Here is a 23,663-nt window from a genome sequence, read left to right as displayed (position 1 = left end):
AAGGAATAGAACCGGATAAAACCGGTTTGAACCGTCCGGTTTTGATAAAAACCGAAGAACCGGCGGTTTTTGTATAACCGGCCGGTTTGGAAAACCTTTTTTTTTTTTTCGTTTTCAAAACGAATGTCTCTCACTCTCTCGTATACCCCCTTGCCCCCTTCCCCCTAACCCTAAATCCCCAAAAGCCAAAACAGCAGTCCTTCAAGTCTTCCTCAGCTTCTCATCACACCATACATAGTTGATCACCACACCTCACCTCACCTCACCTCACCGTCGGCCTGTCGTCTTCTTTCTCCCCTCGTCACACCAACACTCTTCCTCGCAGTCTCTCTCAGTCTCGAAGACTCTCTTCCTCTGCTTCATCTCGCTGGCTTCACAGTGTGTCCGAGTACGTCGAGTTCGTGGCTCCGCGTCTCTCGTCGTCGTCGTCGCGTCTCCTGCGTCACTGCTGCGGTGCCACCTCTCCGTCGCTGCTGCGGTGCTGCCTCTCCGTCGCTAGAATCTGCCTCATCCAGGTTGGTCTCCAAACTATGAAATCTGTTCTCTGTTTTTTTTAGTTATTTAGTTGGATTTTAATTTGATTAAGGGAGTGAATAACTGATAGGTTAATGGCAGATTGTTGATTATGTATATATTGTTGAGTTATAACTTGTTATATTGTTGAACTAGTTGATGGCAGATTGTTAGATTTTTTTTTTTTTCAGATTCGTAGTGGTTATGTTTGTTTTTATTGATGTAACATTGCTGTGAATTTATATTGCTGGATATGAAAATATGGAAATATGGAAATATGGATTATGTAACATTGTTTTTGTAATACCTGTTTTATACCATTGCTCTCCTATATTGTTTTAGAATGTCTTCAGCCAATACACCATCAGAAACACCATCCTCCACGGCTCCTTGCTCCGTCGGCGCATCCTCTCCGTCCACTGCCTCCTCTCTCGAATTGCTGGATTTTTTATTAATTTTTGATTATGCCATTATGTTTGTTTGCTTTAGAAGAAGGATTGCTGGATTTTCTAGCAATTTTTGTCGGAGTTATTTGTTGTTGAACTATTATGCCATTGTGCATCTGTTTAGTGTAGTGACTCTGAGTCTTTTTGTCGAATTATTTGCTGTTGAACTACTATGGTGTTGCTTTTAAATGTGTGTTGAATTAAATGGTTGTTTTCAAGATGAATGCAACCATTTTACTTGTGAGTAAAGTGCTTGTTATCCATTCATCAATTTCTCATGGTTGTTTGTCTTTGTTAGGTACCAATCTTGCTCATAATTTAAATCATTCGGCAGATTTAGGCTTGAAAACATGTTGACAAAACTGGTTTTATGTCCAAAACAGATTTTAGTGAATGCATATATGGTTGCTTTTGTCTTGTCTAACAGGAACCCTTTGAATTGAACTGTTGGAAATAGGTTATGCTCCCAACATTGAACAATTGATGTAAATTTGTATTTTGTAATAGCTGTTGTTTTATACCTTTGCTATTATATTTTCTAGTTACGTGAAACCGGTTTTACCGGTTCAACCAGTGATTTATCGGTTGAACCAGTAAACCAGTAACCTGACCGGTTTGATCACCGATTCGGTTCTTACAACTATGCCTTGCTTACCAACTCCTCCCTCAGCCCTCTCCCTTCCAAGTTCCAACCCTATAATTTCCATTGCAACCTAGTTCGGCGTCGTCTGTCCCTCTGTCTCTCTCTCTCAAACTGCAGCAGCAGTGGTGCTCACTAAGCCAGCGCTGCCTAGCATTCAAAATTTAGTCGCCTCTGGAAGCTCTGCTCGGCCCTCTTCTCCTCTACGTCGTTGCGTCTGGCCCTCTTCTGTCTCGCACGTTGGTAGCTCTTTGATCCTCTTCTCTCTCGCACAAGCTCTTCTCCTATGCGTCTCTGTATAATCGTTCCTCCTTCACTAGCAATTCTGTTTCGCTCCTCCCTGCCTCGCCGTCTGTTTCGCTCCTACCTCGCCGTCAGTTTCGTGCCTCCCTCGCCGCGCGGTAACCAGTGCTTGTTCGTTTTTTTTTTTGTCGTTAATAACTTGATTTTGATGATTTTGAGTTTCTATCTCTGATTATATGATTCTGTAATTTGGATTAATGTTTATGATTATGAGTTTCTGATGGATTTGTTATGTTTTTTCTTTTATTAATTTGTATGAAACTGAAATAAACTATGATGTTGAAGAATTTTAATTATTCTGGATTAATTTTGTTGATGGTGTTTCACTGATTTGTTAAATTTTACTGGCTGAGTAGATGGTATCTTGCCAAATTTTTTGGTATAATTTTGTTCATGGGTTGTTCTTCTCTGCTGAGTTAATTTTTCTGAAAATTTTCTGGATGTAATTTGTGTTGTTTTTGGCTATATGTAATTTGGATTGTTTTGTGCCTTGAAAAACTTGTTGTCTTATAATAAAAAAATTAATAAATTTCTGGGTATTAGATTGGTACTCTTCTTAATTCTTTCTGTTCCTTTTTCCTTTTATTCTGTGGCCTGTTGCTTGAATTTTGGATTCTCGGGGTTGTGTGGGTATGGGTTGTTTGTTTGGTTGTTCCAATTTGGGAATTTTTATGGTCAGAAGTAGATTGCTGAAATTTCAGTTGATTCTTTATGATTTTGTGGTGTGCTGTGGCTTCTTGTTTTGTGGGATAGAAGCCAATTTTATTGAGCATTTTGTTTTGAAATGAATTTGCGTTTACTGCATATCTTTTGTAAAGAGAACTTGTTTTTAAGACAACGAAAATTCATTCTAAGGCCGACTTAAGTACCTCATATATTTGTAGATGCTTCAGAATTCTTCTTACAAATCCTATCTAGTCTTTTATGATGCTTTGGCCCCTTTAAAATATGCACTCACTTGGTATCATTGGTGGGATTTAGTGAAATAGCAAAACTTGTTTCATTTAATAAAGATATATGTTGTTAAGTATTAACTTTGGGTTCTTATTGGCTTTTTATTCTATTTTATTAGATGGAAGAGATATGGAAGTTGATGTAAACTCTGAATTTTTGAATTTTATTAGTTTATAAATCATTGAATTTAAATATTTAAAATTATATATTGAATTTTTAATAATTTCATTGTATATTTAATTAAACCGGTTCAACTATGGTTCGACCTCGGTTGGACCATTGAACCAGTCACTTGACCGGTTCAGTTCTCACAACCTGATACCTTATGTTTACTGCCAATTGTGAAATACTGCACTAAAAGTGATTAACATCCACTTCAGGTTATGGTATACTGGTATCTCTTTCTACATCCTTGTTGATCAAGAATGCAATTTTTCGGAGGGTCTGAAATCAGTCCATCACCTCCTGTACCGACAGCTTCAGGGAACAATGGCCATATGATGTATGTGTTCAATAGGAATGGTGTATGCTTGCTCTATCGGGAGTGGAATCGCCCATTGCGGACATTGAATGCTCAGCAAGACCATAAGTTAATGTTTGGACTTCTTTTTTCACTGAAGTCACTAACAGCGAAGATGGACCCTACCATGTATGTTGGTTATTTTATTTAAATAAATATACACAAAGTTAAGAATTGTTGCAAAATTATGCAACAGATATAATTTCGGGTGAGGGTAGTGCGTTAACAATGTTGACCATTTTTCATGGATAATTGACCATTTTTGTTACATTGTTGCCAAGGTACCTTCTTAAGAATAGTTTTTACATTTATACATCATTTTCTGTGCGATGTGTAGAAATTACAGCACTAGACAATGATAAGGAGTTAAGTTGGGCCTAGGTGATAAACCTGCAATTGAAAATTAAGTCCTTAGTTTTGGTTGTCAATTCCTAAATGGTCATGTAAGTAATGTTTATAACCTCGCACCATGGTATCATTAAGTTAATAATGTGCTATGATCTCATAGAACTTAATGGGATGGTTGTTTATTCTGATGTGCCCTTCATTTTTATCCTAATTAAGTGTAGTTTTCTCCTGTTTGTTATATTTTGTTTGTGAAATTGCTTTATTACGGTATCTTGTCTACTATTTCAGCAATTAGCCATTGATCAACAATATAGATGATGATGGATGTTTTGTATGATTGTAAAACGAGTTTCTTTGGTGTAGACTTTTTATACTGAACCGGTAGGTTTAGTTCACGTATTCCAACTTATTGTGCAGTGCAGAGAAAGGAAACCTTGGTGTGCCTCAGTTGCCCGGCCAAGGTTGTTAATTTCACAGTTTCCGAACTAATACATATAAACTTAGTTTCATGGAAAGTCCTTCCGGAATAAAGGTCAGCTACAACAATGTTCTTGTATACCTTAAGATGTAGTTGGTGCTGATTTAAGTTGTAATTAATTTTTATTTGGCACTTTGTCCATATTTGTAATTAACTTGTGGTTATGATTATATTGAGATTCTCCATGATTTTCATGTTTCATGCAGATTATCCTAGTGACTCATCCTCGAACCGGTGATCTGCGGGACTCCTTGAAGTATATCTACAATTTGTATGTTGAATATGTTGTCAAGAATCCACTCTATACACCCGGATCTCCTATTAGGTAACGTAGTATATATCACTTTTTCTTCTCAATTTTCCCCCTTATTTACCATGGAAGAACTTGTTTGATGAATCAATCTTTGATGGGTTTGTGTAGGTGTCAGCTGTTCAATACAACATTGGACCAGTATGTGAGAGGCATTGCCTAGAAGCTATGAAGTTCCCAATCACCATTATTGGTGAACCATTGATCACCATTATAACTAAACTCATTATTTTGTGAAGATTTTTAATAGCTTTTTTTATCCTTTCATCTAAAATTGAATCTTTCCTTTTTCTGTCCACCAAACCACCACGCATAGTTGACTGAAGTCTACTATAGTGTCCAGTCGTTAATGTGATCTTGAAGATCTTTGATCTTCAGTTGTTTTTGCTAGAGTTGCTGCTGCGATATTGAGCTTCTCTTGTATCAACATTCAACAGAGCTATTGATTTATTCAATCTTATAGCATATGATGTATTCAATCTTAATTAGATATTGGCCCCTACCTTGGTAGCAAAACGCACACGTTTTGGGCACATGGTTAAGGTGTATGTGTCTCAGTAATTTACGTTAACCCTTGTCATTCTTCAATCCAGCGTTCTTATTCTTCTCTTCTTCACGATCTTTTTTCCTTTTTCTTTAAGATTCCTAATTCTTTTTCTTCTACAAACTAAAATTCCTATCTTTTTTTTTCTCCTCCCAATTAAAATATCTAATTCATCATCTCTAATACCTCGTAGGAAGTAGCATTTGATTAACTGACTGGAAATAAATGATAATATGTATTTGTTATAGCCAAAAGTTTGAACTTGTGAGACCTTAAACACACAGAAGATTATAGTACGTTTTGACTTACAAATGATATGATATCACACCATTTGCTAAACATTTGAACGAATATACTAATGAATATTCGTGAGATTATTTGGTGAGACAAAAGTGTTGCATTTGGCATCAAAACTAAATGAGTATTTACATATCATTTTCTTTATGACTAGTTGAATTAATAGGTTGTTTTGGCATTTTGGTTTGGTGTAAGTATTGAATATAAACTCCTAAAAAGGAAAGTTTCTAAATTCTAAAGGAATACAATGATGCTTTCAAATGAATTGATTGAAATCAAGAAAAAAACATCAGTGTTTCTTTTACTTTTAACTTTTTTATTAACAAGACACATAAATCCCTAATTATTTATTATTAACAAGACACATAAATCCCTAATTATTTATTTGAAGGATTAACAAGAAGATTTGGAGAATGATCCTCTCAATTTTTTCTTTCATTGTTTGATAAAATGTGATCATATTTTTTAGGTAAGAAAAAAAATATGTGACAAAAATATTAAATGTATTTTATCAAACAATTAAAAAAAACATAATAATTAAAAAGATCCACTCCCAAAGATTTGAATGTCCAATAAAATCAATTATCAATTATCAAAATTCAAAAGTGGGGATGTCAATTTTGTATGGTTGAGGAGCGGGTTGTCATTTATGTAAAAGGATAGGGGTGGGATGGGATTTTACTCATCTACATTTTAGTATTTTACACACCTTTGTACACAGCTCAATCGAAATTCACCAATCTCTTCGTTCGTTAATTTTAGTCGCTCGTTTTCGTTTTTTTTTCATAGCCTCTGTCTCCATTTCCCGCTCACTATTCGGTTTATTAGCTTGCAACAATGGAAGCTTCCACTTCTTCCTACAAGGTTCGTCTTCTTCTCCTTCCAATCTAGGGTTCCTCTTTCCGTCAATTATATTTCAATTATTTCAAAGCATCGTTCAATTAGAGATTGGCTGTTTAATGTATATTACCTTCTGAAGTTCTATCCCTGTTTTCACGTTACTTGCAGAGATGTAGTTATAGTTACTGTATTTGTTTATATAACAGTAACATAACTAACTAACTAACTAACTAACTAACTGAATTCAGTTAACAACGAGCTGAGTCTGTTGTGGCAGTTTAACTCGCATGGAACTGCAACTCTTATCATCTTTTATTATGTAACTGTGTGTGTGCATCTGCATCATATCTATACTTAAGTGTTTCGTAGATCCTATTCTCATTGTCATAATTACTTTTTACTAATACTGTGTATCTTTACCGTTTTCTTATTTTTATATTTATATAGATGTGTGTTATTTCAACATAAGAAAATTGGTTTAAGGAGAAGTAGAACAAATTTGATGTTAAAAGTGCATAACCAGAAAAATATAACCACAATGTTTGCCAGAAATCATGGTGATGGTTGGATCTAGCTTAGGGGTTAGGACAATGACACCCCATGCTAGCAGTGAAGTTCTGACTAAAGCTCTGGTTGTCTACAATTTTAGTTTAAGTCAGATTATGGAATCACGTTGAATGTTTGATGATATATTATCATTTGCAGATTATATTGGGATCATCCTCAGTAGCACGGCGCAAGATACTATCTGAAATGGGGTACGAATTCACGAAAATGGTAAGTAAATGACATTCGTTTAACAATGATTGGATTGGATTTTAAGGTGTGGACGTGGCTTCTTTAATCTTTTGTATTTACGTGCAGACTGCTGATATTGATGAGAAGAGCATCCGAAAGGAAACTCCTGAAGAGCTGGTTATGGCTCTAGCTGAAGCCAAGGTTTGCCTTCTAGTCATTACTTTTTTAGTGTTCTCTATATCTCACAAATGAATTACTTGATATTGCTTAATTTCTTTTTATAAAAAAGAATGTTGCTTAAAATTGTATGTGTTTTTTTCCCCCATTCAATTATAGAATTGCATACCCCCCCCCCCCCCTTCTCAAACTTTTTTTTTTTTATAAATTATATTTTAAAGTAAGCATACATAACTGCATTCATTGTCATCAGTGAACCAGCAAAGAAAGTTCTGTTTGGTGCTAGTGCTGTATTAGATGAGATAATAGATATTTTGCTTCTTTCTGAGAGAGAGTAGAGAGACGTTATAAAGGCATGCTGTAACTGCTTTTTATGATGTCACCTAGTTTTTTGCTTTCAGTGTTTTGTTTCCCTTTCCTTCATGGAAGGCCATGCTATGATCAATTATCCTCTGATTTTGGATGTGATTATGTATCAGGCTAATGCCATCATATCAAAACTTCAAACTACCAGTAACCAAGAGAGGGTTGATGAATCAATGATTTTAATTGCGGCAGACACAGTACATCTTGCTTCCTTTCTGGTCATTGGCAACTGTTAGTTAGGTGTTAATGGTTGTTGTTAGGTGGTGTTACCCAGGCCATTTATTAAATGAGGATATGTAGCTTACTAGCTTCTTTTGAAGAGGTTATAGCTTATTAGATAAATAGTAAATTAGCCAGCCATGTGAAGAAATGAAGATACTCGAACACTTCATTCCTTTTGTAACAAAGTAAACCGTTTATTTTTTTTTTTTCTGTCCTCTTTTTCAGTTTTTCATGCTTATCTGATAGGAACATTCAAAGTTGAGGATGTCGTTGTTAGGTTCAGGAACGATCAAAGTAAATGATTTGGGTTTATCTTCTCTTGTCTTCATCAAACCATTTCAGAGCAATATCTTGCTCAGTTTTTTTTTTTTTTTTTAATTGTTGCATCAGTGTGTCTGTGTGTGTTCTTTTTCTTTGTGTGACTCTTCTCTAAATAGTTATGTGGAGATGTTATGTAACTATTCACACTTTCAAAAATACTACATCACTTTTATTCATGAAGCTGCTACTCAGGTACTTATCATCTCTCATTTTTATTCCTTAGGCAGAAGCTATCTTACAGAAGCTCCCTGTTGATGACTACCTAAAGGATGCTGAGCCAACACTATTAATTACTTGTGACCAAGTATACATCATATTCTTCCGAGTTATAAATATTTCTTCTCTAGTTTTCCTTTGTTCTTCCGTCACATGTTACTAAAGCAACAACATCACTTGATATTCTTTTTCTGAAGGAAACAGAAACAAGTCAAATAAGAATACCTATGGGCCTATTGGATCGTGATTGTCGGCCCATAAATCAAATAACCACATCCACATAGCCATCGTGGTCAACATCATCACCTCCATAATCTCATCTTCTCTCTCTCTCTCTCTCTCTCTCTCTCTCTCTCTCTCTCCTGCAGAACAAAAATGGCGCAGTGCATAACCAACACATTCCTCCACCCAAAACCCTTCCATCCTCTCCCATCCAAAACAAAACCCGTAATTACCTTCTCTTTCTTGTTTCGAAGTTAGTTATCCGTTTCTTATTTCTGTTAATTAGTTATTTCTCTGTTTGTTAGGTGGGAAATTGCAGGGTGGGGGTGACGTGCAGGAAGAAGGATATACACCCGCAGTACCACGAGGATGCTAAAGTGTATTGCAACGGGGAACTCGTGATGACTACCGGTGGGACCCAGAAGGAGTACGTGGTTGACGTTTGGTCAGGTAACCACCCCTTTTACCTGGGTAGCCGGTCAGCGGTTATGGTTGACGATGACCAAGTTGAGAAGTTTAGGAAGAAGTTCAGTGAGCTCACTGAAATTATGGAGATTCCGGTACTCAAGGGTGAAATCGTAATTCCCTCCAGGCGCAGGGGTATTCAGAAAGGTGGTAAGAAGAAGTAGAAGAATTAATTAGATCCAACACACTTCCCAATTTGGTTTGATTCCTATCTATCTATGTAGCTTCTTATGAATTATTGATTCTTCTTGTTGTTTATAGAAGGGGGAAAAATGGAAAATGCCCGTGTGGTGTTTGATACTATGCTTCAATGGTTCATTTGCTAATTTTATTTTTGTTAAAGAATGAGAATGAATGTGATTATTTGCTTTAGTTATATTTAAGTCTGATACATTCCATTTATCATTGTTAGATATAGATTTTTCTGTGAAATCACTTATCTCAAAGGTGTGATTGCCTTATACTTTTTGCTGGATAAGTTTTGAAACAATGTTATGAAACTAATTATACCAAAAATTTAAGCGGCTAGATAGAAATACATGAATGATTATATATCTATCAGGTGCTCTATGTAGTGATGTATAAGCTAAAATGATATGCTTATTATAATTGTAAGTAAAGGTTTAGTTTTATTATTGAGATTGTATGCATGATTCAATTTAGTTATTATGAAATTTTGGTGACCAAATTGGATTATGAATTCTTATTTTGAGGACTAAATTGAACATTTTTAAAGTCAATGACTAGATTGAATCATGGTTATAATTTTAAAGGCTAAATTAAATTGAGATTAGAGAAAGAGCGGTTATGGTTGTAAAATGAATTTTTTGTTAGTTTTTGTAGCCAATATAGATGTTACATACTTCATCAAAAAAGAAAATTAGGTTATTGTTAGTTTTATTATTTTCTCTAGTGCTATTTTTTTCTTACCAAAGTGCACACTGTTTTGAGCTTATGTACCATTTGATACTACCACAAGAATAATGATAAGAGGGAGAATTTAAGTTGAAAACTAAGCTTAATCATGTCTGAATCATGTAATGAAGTTTTGGATGCTGCTCTAGGTCTTGGAGATGAAACTAAGAAACTATCCCTTTTTTAGCCTCAGAAAATGGTTTGATCTTTGATTCTTCAATGATTTTTCAGCACTAACAAAATAGTGTATATGAATTTGTGATGTAATACCTAAAATTAAAGACAATTCAATCTATTAAAAAAAGTGATGTAAATCAAAATTGACACTGATTCTACCGACCATATAACTTGGATTCATAATTAGTGTAGGAAAGGTTTGAAACCGTCGTGAAACAATAGAACCCTCAAAGGTTGACAAATTTTGCAACTTTTGTTCTGCATAAGAAGATTGTGCAACAGGTTTCTAATAGCTTATAATTAGTATATAATACCAAAATTAATAACGTAAGATATTGACAAATAATTCATTATTGCTTGTAATGCATGTCACTGGAAAATATAAGTACATTTTTTTATCCAATCACTAACATTATTATTTTATTGAAGACTAGTAGTGGTTTACTAATATTTTCATCACATAATGATTAGCAAAAAATTCAAATATATTATACTTTATTACTCCACTACTAAAGTAAACCTTCTAATCTAAGGATGTTTACTAATTAAGATTATATATTTGCTACTCATTCTTAATGAGTTCGTAGACAAAATGGGTGTATTAACAATTAATCGCACTTAGTTGCCATCAATGAAACTTGACTCATCCTTAAATATTATTTATTAAGTAAAAAATAATGCACTTTTTATTAATTAAACAAAACTTAACTCTATTTATTATATTTTAGATCAATAATTCATATTTAATTTTTAAAATATAGAATTTAAAATTTAAGATTTATGTTTTTTTTAACTTTAATTAACAAATTAATTTTTAAGGCAGCATCGCATTTTTTATCATCTTTAATACTAAGTATTACAAACTTATTAACACCACACTCACACATACAATGCTTAAAGATTTTATTTACTACTTTTTTTTTTAGTTTATCATGGTATCTCCCAATTCAATAGGTCAAGAACTAATCCGTCGTGGTACTAAATTCTATTTAAGGATTTGTCGTTAGCCAATAGATTGCTACATGCACAAAGCATACATGATGACCATTAGACCAAGATTCTGTGCATCCACTCCTTGGACTTGAACCTTGGTGCGACATGATTGGAGACCTACAAATTCCCCGTCTGGGCAAATTTCTGCCGCTATTGGTTTGGGCGTTTTTGGACAAGGGTTTAGCCTTGTTATTAGAAAAGCCCAATAATATTATTGAGAACAAAGTTAAAACATAAGCCGATATCCAACTCGAAATAAACAAACAAGCCCAACTAGCTAGCTAGTAGTTAACTTATGTCATGTGCACTCTACTCAACCGATACTGAAATAATATGGACCGAAAAATAAGAATAAATACAAACCCAATTTTTTGTTATTTAAAAAAAAAAAACAATTAAAGAAAAAAAAAAACAATTAAAAGAAATATTTCAATCCCCAGAAATACCCCTACCCCTACCCCTACCACTGCCACAAGTCCACACTCCATTCTCCATTCCGAATCTCTAATCTTCTTCCACCATCCCTCCGATCTCTTCACCGCCGCGTGCAAATTCTGCTTCCGGCACCGCAACGAACACCGCCTTCTCCGCCTCAGCTATTCTCGTTGCAAGGTGCACAATGCTGCTGTCTCTTTTTTTTTCTTTGTTCATTTCAATTAACAGATGCAGCCGATCGTGGTTTATAGAATAGTTGAAGCATCAACTTAGCTTTGTAATCTGTATTATCTAATACCATTGATTTTGAGCACTTGCACTAGATTCTGTTTAAAATTCAAGTGTATCGGGTTCATATATTAGGAATTAGTGACGATCTCTTGGATCTGTTTTAAAGTAGAGAACAAAATCATTTGCTGGGTTTTAGATTGATTCCGTTAGGGATCGGAGGTGGAGGACCTTCATCTTTTGTTATCTACTTGGTCGATTGGAAGTCTTTGGTATGCAATTCACATTACAGTTGAATTTAATAGCTAAGAACAGTCGGTACCAAAATCAGAGTTTTAGTTTTCTTTTGTTGACAAACTTCTTGTTAATTTATTTTTATTGAAAATATAATGTAGTACATGCTTTTAAAGCTCAGCATGATGCTGAACATGGTTGATAACATGTCCTGTTTCGGGGTGTTGCCAAAGCCTGATTTAGTAGAGATACAGTGAGGTTTGGTGATGACTTGCATCATCTTATGTGTTTCTATAACCTTTTGCAAATTTATAATGTTATCCTTAGTTTTCTGTGTTGGTTGCTGATATCATCTATGTATAAGTAATTGATGAAATATTTGGTGTCAACAAATTTTGCTTTTACCTTGGACTAGTAGTGTTACTGTTTGTTGAGTGCATATTGTGCACCACTATGCTAAGAGATACCTTCGTTATGGATATTACAAATAAGGTGGAAACTTAGGTGTAGTCGACTTCACGTAAAATTGATAGCTGAGAGCTATTAGATAAAAAGTTAGTCAAATCAGTCAAACCATTTAACAGTTCTCAGCTATTAACTTCACGTGAAGTCGACTCCACCTGAGTTTCTACCTACAAATAAACCTTGCATATTTGGTTTTTGTTGCTGCTCCCGTGCACTGCATGGGCAGCAACACTAGTTGATAAGAAAGTTTTGCTTCTTACATTGTATTGGTGATACTATACCCCGTGTTCTGAAAACCGAACCGAACTGGCCGGTTCGACCGGGTTAATTGGGAACCTGTCATCTAGCCAATCTGATTGATCCTCAAAATTGTTCTATAAAAAATCAGTTAAAAACCAGACGAACCGGAAGTTAACCGGCCAAATCGGCCAAGTTTTTTAAAGTACCGGTTTTATCATATACCCCAAACTCTGTCGTCGCCGTCGCTCGCCTTCCTCCTCGCCGGCGGTAAGCACTGTGACTTGGATTTTGATAATACTTGGATGTTGATAACTCTGTTCGCACTTCGCAGCCATCTCCTCGGCGTCGGTTTGCTGGTTTAGGGTTTAGTAATTGATTCTGATAATACAGTTGTTAGTAATTGATTTGCTTGATTTTCTGATTTTGTTAATATTTGGAGTTTCTTCGTCAATATGAATTGATGGCTTGATACAGAGTTCTTCTGCTTTTCAATTTTTTTTATTTTGTTAATTATATGAATTAATCATTCTGTAATTCTGAATTTGATATAAGTTCAATTTTGGGACTTTGGATTTTGAATTTTGCTATATTGAATTTTGCAATATAAGTTGAATTTTGCTGTATTGAATTTTGCTGAATATAATTTTGAATTTTGAATGCCGTATGAATTGATATAATCTGGATTCTGAATTGCTGTCATTCTGAATTGTTGTATGTAATTTGTAATTTAGATTTCTAGATTTTGGATTCGGATCCGCATATGAAGCCATGACAAATCCCTCACCCGGTTCAATCAATTTCTTGAATTAGGTAATTGTTAATCGCCATCGTGGAGCTCTTCTCCTCGCTGTTGCGTCTCGTCTCACTCTCACCGCGAACGTCTCTCCTCATCGTCATCTCTGTTCCACTGCTCGAGCAGTCGAGCTTCTTCCCTTTGTTCTCCAGGTTCTCTCTTTCTCTGCTAAGTTTCTTGACGAGGCTGTGAAAGTCTTCAAGGCTAGAATTATGGAATTAGCCCTCTTTAGTTGCTTGTTGAGGACTATTGTATTTTGATTAACTTCATTTAGTGATTTTGTTCAGGTTCACTATTCTTTTCAATTTGAGTTAATTCTTCTAAAACAATTTTGTTATTTTTTGGTGGTACTTATTAATTTTGTTGATTGTTGATTTAGTTGTCTAATTGTATGGATTTTGACTTCTGAGTTTGTTTTCTGAACTTCTGATGCCATATGTAATTGATAATTATGTTTTGAACTTTTGATGTTGCATGTTGTTGGCTTCTTAATGTGATTAGAAATTTTCTGTAAATATTTAGTTATTGGCTGTATTTAATTTGTGTTTGGAAATTGTAGTTGTTACTAATTAGAAATTTTTATTTTTGAAGATAGAACAACTAAATAGTGATCAAGCATTACATATATTAATTTTTAATAATTTTATTTAATTTTAATAAAGCCGGTTGAACCCCAATCAAACCGATAAACCATTGAACCAGTAATCTTATCGGTTTATTGACCGGTCCAGTTCTCGCAACTTTGCTTCCGAACCCCTCCAAGTTCCAACCCTAATTTCCATTGCACCCTAGTTCGGCGTCGTCTGTCCCTCTCTCTCTCTCAAACTGCAGCAGCAGTGGTGCTCACTAAGCCAGCGTCGCCTAACATTCAAAATTTAGTCACCTCTGGAAGCTCTGCTCGGCCCTCTTCTCCTCTACGTCGTTGCGTCTGGCCCTCTTCTCTCCCGCACAAGCTCTTCTCCTCTGCGTCTTTGTATAATCGTTCCTCCTTCGCTAGCAATTCTGTTTCGCTCCTCCCTGCCTCGCCGTCTGTTTCGCTCTTACCTTGGCGTCAGTTTCGTGCCTCCCTCGCCGCGCGATAACCAGTGCTTGTTCGTTTTTTTTTTTTTGTCGTTAATAACTTGATTTTGATGATTTTGAGTTTCTATCTCTGATGATATGATTCTGTAATTTGGAATAATGTTTATGATTATGAGTTTCTGATGGATTTGTTATGTTTTTTCTTTTATTAATTTGTATTAAACTGAAATAAACTATGATGTTGAAGAATTTTAATTATTCTGGATTAATTTTGTTGATGGTGTTCACTGATTTGTTAAATTTTACTGGTTGAGTTGATGGTATCTTGCTAAATTTTTTGGTATAATTTTGTTCATGGTTTGTTTTTCTTTGCTGAGTTAATTTTTCTGAAAATTTTCTGGATGTAATTTGTGTTGTTTTTGGCTATATGTGTAACACCCTGCCACACTAAGCTTTACGCTTAAGTCGTAAAACAGAGGTGGTGTGGTATTATGACCTCTAAAATAAAAGGAGTATATATATATAATAGCAGAAGAATTATAATATGTTAGGAGCTTTGAAGAATAGAGGAAACAAAAATCGCGAAATAAAAGCGCAACGCTCAAGAAATGATTTAACTTGCGTGCTAAGGAAACCATAACTATTGAAGATATGATAACAGAAGTAGGAATAGAGTGCCAAAGATACAAAATAACAAGCTCCTAACTCAGTCTGTGAAGTCAAGACTGGCCGAAAAATATTTACACATATATACATACATATCCAAAACCCAAAAGTACATATACACAATTCTGCCTCTCCATAAACCTCTAGGAGGATCAAAAGAACAAGTTATGCGGAGAGAAAATCAAGTACATATATATACATCATAGCATAAAGTATTAAACAGGAGCTATAAAAGGTGGTTTTCTAAGGATATTTAAACCTAACTTAACTTAACCCTAAATCTAAATCCCATTCTGCCATTCTTCCATACCTCCAACTCCGTCATGCATTTCACAGACAGATAAACAGATAAAGGCAAGCACAAGAAGGTTACAAATACTGCAGGTAACAAATACGCATTTAACATGGCAAGTACATTTAGGCACACCCAATTAAAGCACAAGCAAGTAATTCAAGTAATATGTATATGATGCATGCCTGTCCTATGGCTGATGAGACTCATCTGTCGGTTATCCAGCCAACCCGACAAGTCTGAATTGTCCTTAGACTGTCCCCCGACGTGCATCCCCAAGAGTCTATGCATAGCTTTATCTCAAATAAGCAATATTGCTCAATGGGAGTAACATTCCCGGGAATTTATATAGTGCCCGGTCACACTTACGTCGTAGGGTCAACAGAGTATCGAGTTTTCAACCTGGTACACGTGGTGGCAAGCCACGGCACTTAATCCAGGGAACCTCGTATCTCAGATCATTCAAATTCATAAGCCATATAAATAATTCAATTATAATTCATCAACATCCACATCATTTTCAATCACATGTCATTCATCATCATACATCAATCATATTCAATCCTTATCCTTCATTATCACACCTCCCATTCCATCCATCAATAGTTTCAATTCAGAGCATAATTCATTCTTTTCTAAATGAATCAAACTTAAAACATGCTCATTTTCTTAATAACTCAAAATCAAACCATATAACCTTTGAATTTAAATCTTTTTAAATAATCATATAAACAAAATCTCTAATTTTTATCAAATTTCGCCAGCATCTCCTCTAAAACTCGGACTTTGCCATCCTTTTCGGGTCCAAACCTGCATTCTTTCCAATTCAACATACCCTTTCTCATCATCATAACAATCACCACAATAAATCCACCTCAAATCAACAATTATACTCATACAATATTAAAATCCAACGACCAAAATTCAACTAAAAATCATAGTTCACAAATCCTAGGCTTTTAACACAAAATACCTCATTTTTCATTCAAATTTTCCATTCCAATTATTTTCAAACCTATTACCACCAATCCAAATTGCCAACAATAATCCTCAACAAGCTCCATGTCTTTCCATCAATCATTATTCAACCAAACCAAAATATAGCCATATAATCAACAATTCAATCACATATCCTCTCAAAGATCCAACTAGCAACCAATATCATCTTACAAACAAATCACCAAACCAAACCAAGCATATTCATCAACCCATTACTAAACATTAAATATACACCTGCATTCCAACTTATCCTATGGTCATCTAGCCTAAGTTTTCACAAAACATTATATATTAAATGCAAGAAACCTAAATCATACCTTGGCCGATTCCCACGTAACGATTAAGGCACTTTAATTATAATAAACATAGCCCTTCCAAAACAAACACAGCCCTTCCAGAATTCAATAAACACTAGGCTCAGCTTCCTCCAAGTTCCAATATCCACAATTCCAAGCTCCAATTATTTATTCATAACCTAATACACATTCATAACACATATATATCCAATTTAATACTCAAAGCTCAAATTCAACGAAAATAAAATAGAATTATCGTATCCTCACCTTACTCAAGCTTCACATAAGCAAGAGTAAACGTTTTCCTCAAGCTAATTGGATCCTAAAACATCAAAAATCAAAGAAATTTAATACCCCTTCTCAAAATTCGAAAATTGGGGAAAAAGATTGGCTGAGAATATTTAAGGGCTTACCTATGAAATTGTTCCGGTAGAAATGTAAAGCTCGACGTGGTGGACGCGTGGCCGCAAACAGTGCGGCGATCGGAGCTCGGATCGAGAAGTTGCGGCGCCTTGAACTTGGAACGAGGGTTCGGACCCTTTTCTTCTTCTCCCTGGACGCAAGCTTTCAGCGTCACGTTGCTGAAATGAGAGAGATGCAATGCGTGGGTTCATTTAATAGGTCGGTCCGGTTGGATCCGGTTCAACCGGTTCGGCTTATTCGGTCCAATCTTGAACCAATTTTCTTAAAATTAGTGTCAAAATTCTCGTTTCGATGAGCTCTATCCTAATTTGATATAATATTCACATTTCTAATCCTCCTTATTAAAAACTAATTTATTGAATAATTATTTACTAATTTAACCGGGGTTTACATCCTACCCACCTAATAAAGAATTTTGCCCTCAAAATTCCGATGTAGTTAGTAGTTATCTGAAAAAAGATGTGGGTAATCCTTCCGTATATTTGATTCGAGTTCTAAAGTGTGTTCCTTAATACCAACTCGACTCCACATTACTCTTACCAATAATATTCTTTTCTTGTGTAATCGTTTAATGTTGGTGTCATCATTCCTTATCGGAATTACTGGAGGTATTTGATCTTCCCTCACTTGAATCGGTTCCGGTTTCAGAACATGACTTGCGTCAGGAGTATATCTCCGAATCTGTGACACATGAAACTCGTCGTGCAAATTTGAAAGATACGGTGGTAAGGCAATCCTATAAGCTACTAGCCCAATTCCTTTCAAGATCTCAAATGATTTAATATAACGGGGATTCAGTTTCTTAGTCTTAATAGCTCTTCCTACTCTAGTGGTTGGTGTAACTTTCAGAAAAAAAACATGCTCCCCTTCCTCAAATTCCAAAGGCTTTCGCCTTTGATCAGCATAACTCTTCTGGCGGTTCTGGGTTATAAGCATTTGACTACGAATCTTCTTTATTTGTTCAGTGATTTCAGCTATCATTATAATTTATCTAAAAAATATATTTTATATATATATATATATGTCCTCGTGTCTTATAAAATTTTAAAATTTGTGTGTCAACATGTCTTGCATCGTGTCATATCTATATCCTTATTAGTGTCGGGGTCGGTGCATCATAATTGAGGACTCATAATAAATAATAAAAATTGTACAATTTAAAATTCTTTGAAAACCAATCTAGGTATTTACTCTAAATAATTATTGCATGAAGAAAGATAAAGAAAATCTTTGGCAGAGGTGATAAAATTCTTAACATGTTTTAAAAAGAGAAATATTAGAGTGTTATTAGAATTTATTGTTTTTGGCTATTAGTTAATTAATAATGTTTAAAAATATAGAATAAAATATGTTGTTGAATTACTAGACTAAAGAAATTAAGTTAATGGCTAAATAATAGTAAAAAATAATAAATTTTGATTACCCCTACCATTTTTCTTCTAGAAAATATAAGTTCGAGTTCTTCTATATTTTTTTTAAAACGACTTATAAATAATTCCACAAATTCTTGTTGAGCCTAAAAACATATTTAGCGTTAGTAGATTGACCCATTACGAATGTCCTTCAACTTAGCCATAAATATGCATGAAACACAATGTATAGATTAAAGATCAATTATATTGCTAGCTGAGAATAATAATCACCAATTTCCAATGAAATTGGACATGCAACCACCTTTTAGGGTGTTTCTTATTAAAAACTAGCTATGAATCCAAAAGGTGACAACCTATCTCTAAAAAGTTCATACGAACCTTTTCATATTCCAAAACTATATAATAAATCACATAGCATACCACATTTTCATGCAAAACCCTAATATACACAATTCAATATCTATATGGCTTCCATTTTCTTTATATCTTTTTTCTTTGCCTTAGTAGTCAAAATCTCTCTACCAATCTCAACCATTGCCTCTAAGAATGTCTCCGCCTCCGCCGTCTTTGCTTTCGGCGACTCCACTCTGGACGGCGGCAATAACAACCACATAAAAACGCTCTTCCGTGGCGACCACCTTCCCTACGGCCGCGACCTCCCACAGCACATGGCAACCGGCCGATTCTCAAACGGTATGCTATCGACCGATTACATTGTCCAATTCCTAGGCCTAAAGGACTTATTGCCACCATATCTAAACCCTAATTTGAGTGATCATGATTTGCTCACGGGTGTTACCTTTGCTTCTGGGGGCTCTGGATTGGATAAACAAACAATTCAAGCAACAAGTGCTATGGATTTGATGTCGCAATTTAAGTTGTTTGAGGATGTTCTTAAGAGGTTGAATAAATCGGTTGGAGAAGTTAAGACTAGGAATTTGATAAAGAAAGCTGTGTTTGTGGTTGGTGTTGGTACTAATGATATGTTGTTCAATGCGTATTTGTTTCCAACAAGGTTGATTAAGTACGCTAATAATGTCTATGGGTACCATGATCTTCTGCTGAAAAATCTAGAGTATTTTATTCAGGTTTGTCTTTATGTTTATGTTATGCCATTGGTATATATAATGCATTTATCATTATTATTTTATAGAAAAAAAACTCACATGTAATTTATCTTTACGTGAAAAAATTGCTAATTAAAAAGATGATTTGACATATTTAATTAAATTGTTATTTAATAACTTTTAATTTGTCAACTTTACATGAAAACAGTAGTCTATTTTTTATAGGTTGGATCAGGAATGAAATTGAAAAATGTTTTTTGACTTGATCTATTCATTTTAATTAAAAAAGTATTTTCAGAATATATTTATTAAACTAAAAGTTTTACAAAAAATTATTAATAATTATCTTTAACATGTGGTTTTAGATATATGTTTGCTAGAACAAAACATTATTAATTTAAATATAGAAAATATATAGCCCATTAAACTCTTTAGATTGAAAATATGTTGACACAATAGTAGAGACTCATTATAGCGACCAAAAAAAACTGCGTTTATTTTACTCCTTATAAATCCTGTTAAAAGCTAAATATATAGTATTTTCCTGTAAATCAAGATATTTAAAATGGGCAAATGGATTTAATCAAATTGTGAGTTGAGAATTTTTTTTTTTTTCTTTTAACCTTAGACACCCTATAAACCTAACTAATGCAATTTTTTTAACAGTTAAGTTGAATCAAAATCTATACATTAGTGGATTAGCCTAACCCGGTGAAATTATTGGTAGATAGTCCCCTTTGATTAAAATGTTGGATTATTTCGTTACAACACTGATTTGGTATTTTGCTCAGGTGTCTAAATTTTAGTGTTTAATTTGTCAAAAAGAAAAACTAAATAATCATATTTAATTTAAAGAGTACAAAATCTAATAAATTTTGAGTATTTGACATGTATTTAAAAAATAAATTCAACAGATTGGGTACTAAAATGAAAAGCAGCAGAGACACTATATATGAAGTGTGCTTTAATAGACAAAATCATAAGCCAATGATGTTTGCACTTTGCAGAAACTGTACGGAAGAGGAGCTAGGAGGATTATAGTGACAGGTCTTCCCCCAATGGGATGCTTGCCACTAATGGTGACAATAAACAGCTTCTTACCAGGCCCAAATTGGTTAAAACGTTTGTGTAATCCAAAACAGAATCAACAATGTGAAGCCTACAACACCAAGCTTAGCTCCAAAGTTCACTCTCTTGAAGCCACACTCAAGGGTTCTAAGATTGCCTTCTTTGACATTTACTCACCCCTTTTGGATATGGTGCAAAGTCCACTCAAATATGGTAATAACATTTCACCACAATTTTTATTTGTTTTTGTTCTTCTTTTCTTTGGTTTTTCTCAGTATTCCCTAATCTGACAGACCAAAGATTAATTTGTCGCCGAAATTTTATTTATGAATTTATCGTTGGCTAATAAATTGCTACATGTATAAGAGAGGATTCAAACCTCCGACACTTATTTAAACGAACTAGTGAGTTAACCACTAGACTAGTCTAACTTAATTTTTGTTTTTGTTCTCTACTATTCCCATTTTACCTATTCAAAGTAATATTTAAAGATATCCAAAAACTTTGATAAAGAAAAACAAAATTGAGCATTGGATATTCTCTTCATCTCTTCGTTAATTTTTATTTTTCTTGTATTATTAAAAGTTACAAACTATTTGCACGAAATATCAACTATGAATTATTTAAGGTAGACAATTTTTAAATTTTGTAGCAAAAACATCTTTGTATATTCAGATATAAATTATGTTGAGCGCTATAATAATATTAGGGAGATAATAATTTAAATTTATCTTATTTAATTTAATATATATTCATAATTTCATATATTTAATCTTTATAATTATATAGTTATCACATCTAAAATTATTTAATTATTCTAATAGTAATTAAAATATATAAAATAAAATAAGTTTTTTTTTGTGTGTTTGCTTGATTTTTGTATAGGCCTTTTTTTTTGTGTTATGCTATTTTTTTTCAATTTTGAAGTTCACAAAAGATCGAACTTTAAATTTTTCGGACATAGTTCTGATACCATGTCATAAAATTATTTTTCCTAAAAATTTAAACTGATCGCAGGAAACAATATAAATAGTTATATCTCTAACAGTATATAATAACCTATTTTAGAATTCAAGTTATACTGAATTTGGTACTTTTACCATTTTATAAAATGTGATATTAGTCTTCTTTAGATTTATAAAGAAGAGTCGTCCAAAGGTGTGTAACATTTTCTAACGTTTAAGAAAGGTAAATCTATGTTATAATGATGGCTTAAATTTTGCTGTTTGTTAATAATAAGGGTTTGAAGAAACAATGAAAGGATGCTGTGGGACAGGGCAATGGGAGATGGGTCCAGTGTGCAATGTGCTTGACTTGACTTGTGTTAATGCATCAAAGTTTCTATTTTGGGATGCTATGCACCCAACACAATCAGGATACTGGTTTCTTGCCCAATATGGCATTCAAAATGTGCTTCCATACGTTACTAGCTAGCTAGCTACATTATAATTGTGATTTTAAGATTATCCTAGACATGTTTTCCTCCAATAAAAGAAGAGAAATTATTAGCATAAATATGTTGTTGTCAACGATTTTTTGCTCTTTTTTTTGTCCTGGTCATAACAGGTCCAAAACCTTTGTAACACTTTGTTGTTCTAGTACTAGCACCAAGTAATAAATGGTATTGAATTTATGGGATGGAACCATGGTCTATGGAAGAGAATGGAATTGATTGAAGTTACATTGTTTATGTATAAAGAATGTGTAAAGAATAGACCAAAGAATTGAATGGTGTTATATATGTTTGAATAATTTGGGTTATTCAAACTAACATTATTCAAATAATAATAATTCTGTCAATATCGAAGTTTTATTTTTTTTTTTTTAATATATATATATACTGATTAAAATATAGGCAAAGTCTTTGTACAATAAATAAGTGATCATAGTAATTTACCTAATAAACTAAGGTGAAAATTCAGATAAAGTTGACTTCATATGAAGTTGATATCTGAGAGTCGTTAGATGAAAATTTAGTCAAATCAGTCAAATTATCTAATGGCTTTCAGGTATCAACTTCAGGTGAAGTCGACTGCACCTGAGTTTCCGCCATAAACTAAGCATACTGTTGGCAATATTAACATATAGTCCAAGAGATGAAGACATGTTCATAGATTTGTTAAGAGTTTAATTTTGATGTATAAAATGTTTAACACAGTTATGCAATCGCATCTGTTGTTTTGGATGACCATTCACGTGGTTAATGTGAAAGGTAATTATTTTTACTGATGTGGCGTTGTGTAATTAGATGCACATGTAAAATTATTTTATACTGATAGTGTATTAAAATTAAACTATTTTTAAAATAAATAAAATAAATATTATATTTATTGATCTATGCATTTCTTGACATATTTATGTTTTTGCATTTTGTTTGTTATCTTATTTGCATAGTGTACGAAACTTATTTGTGTTTATCTATTTACACAACCAACCAAATTATATCTCATTTGCAGTGATAATGGGATCCCAACAATCAAACTTTTTTTTCTATATGGCCTCATTTGAACGCACTCGTCCTACTACATACATAATAATCTATATCGTCCTACTACATACATAATAATCTATATGAAATAGACTTAAAATATATTTAAACTCTAAAGAATCTAACTATCTAATCCAAATTACAATAATCCGTAACTTAACTATAATTAAGTTCCTAATGATTAAAATAATTTGATCCTAAATCCTAAATATAAGTCTCTAATTTAATCATTCATGAATAATATATGGTAAACCTAAAGAAATTTTATTAAAAATAAATATACTTATTTTATTTATTTAAAAACCCCTAAAAGTAAATTACTGTTGTAAATTAGCAAAATAATAAACTATTAACTAAGCTCAAAATTACTAGAATTTATTTTCTTATTTAACATGTTTATCTCTGGACTCAAAAAACCAATGAACTATAATGCATATAATCTTTGTCCTCTATCTTCTTATAGAGAGGTATTGGATTGGAATCTTTCCTAATATAACAAACAAAAATCTGTTAACCCGAAAAATTGAAATAAACATGTCTTTATCTTGATGACTAAAGAATAAAATTAAAA

General features: G+C 33.6%; 3 protein-coding genes and 1 pseudogene across 6 annotated transcripts; all 4 read left to right on the top strand.

Annotated features, from left to right (window-relative positions):
* The first annotated feature begins 124 nt into the window (after nucleotides 1-124).
* Nucleotides 125-5,100, top strand: LOC107622652 (uncharacterized; annotated as a pseudogene). Its single transcript, XR_015907064.1, has 5 exons — nucleotides 125-515; nucleotides 3,237-3,505; nucleotides 4,142-4,256; nucleotides 4,409-4,527; nucleotides 4,624-5,100. The product of XR_015907064.1 is annotated as an uncharacterized LOC107622652 (transcript).
* Nucleotides 5,101-6,057: 957 nt separating this feature from the next.
* Nucleotides 6,058-8,569, top strand: LOC148579557 (uncharacterized). 2 transcript variants are annotated; one of them, XM_088507382.1, is made up of 6 exons: nucleotides 6,058-6,217; nucleotides 6,899-6,970; nucleotides 7,058-7,132; nucleotides 7,588-7,671; nucleotides 8,241-8,321; nucleotides 8,431-8,569. In XM_088507382.1, exons 1-6 carry the CDS (start codon nucleotides 6,191-6,193, stop codon nucleotides 8,515-8,517), a joined length of 426 nt encoding a protein of 141 aa, XP_088363508.1. In that variant the 5' UTR covers nucleotides 6,058-6,190; the 3' UTR covers nucleotides 8,518-8,569. The 2 variants fall into 2 exon arrangements, with proteins under 2 accessions (XP_088363508.1, XP_088363506.1); XM_088507380.1 differs by lacking the exon at nucleotides 7,588-7,671.
* LOC107622653 (large ribosomal subunit protein bL31c) lies at nucleotides 8,544-9,296 on the top strand. The gene is made up of 2 exons (XM_016324631.3): nucleotides 8,544-8,680; nucleotides 8,761-9,296. The coding sequence occupies exons 1-2, from the start codon at nucleotides 8,609-8,611 to the stop codon at nucleotides 9,082-9,084; spliced, it is 396 nt and encodes a 131-aa protein (XP_016180117.2). The 5' UTR covers nucleotides 8,544-8,608; the 3' UTR covers nucleotides 9,085-9,296.
* A 2,151-nt stretch (nucleotides 9,297-11,447) lies between these two features.
* On the top strand, nucleotides 11,448-22,263 carry LOC107620445 (GDSL esterase/lipase At2g40250-like). 2 transcript variants are annotated; one of them, XM_016322602.3, is made up of 4 exons: nucleotides 11,448-11,617; nucleotides 13,418-19,557; nucleotides 20,544-20,817; nucleotides 21,845-22,263. In XM_016322602.3, the coding sequence occupies exons 2-4, from the start codon at nucleotides 18,934-18,936 to the stop codon at nucleotides 22,036-22,038; spliced, it is 1,092 nt and encodes a 363-aa protein (XP_016178088.2). In that variant the 5' UTR covers nucleotides 11,448-11,617; nucleotides 13,418-18,933; the 3' UTR covers nucleotides 22,039-22,263. The 2 variants fall into 2 exon arrangements, with proteins under 2 accessions (XP_016178088.2, XP_088363496.1); XM_088507370.1 differs by having other exon boundaries at nucleotides 13,339-19,557.
* Nucleotides 22,264-23,663: the final 1,400 nt, after the last annotated feature.

The sequence above is a fragment of the Arachis ipaensis genome, chromosome B10 (assembly GCF_059453495.1).
Source record: "Arachis ipaensis isolate K30076 ecotype BB chromosome B10, ASM5945349v1, whole genome shotgun sequence".
Classification (NCBI taxonomy): domain Eukaryota; kingdom Viridiplantae; phylum Streptophyta; class Magnoliopsida; order Fabales; family Fabaceae; genus Arachis; species Arachis ipaensis.
This window is presented reverse-complemented; position numbering and strand designations above follow the sequence as displayed.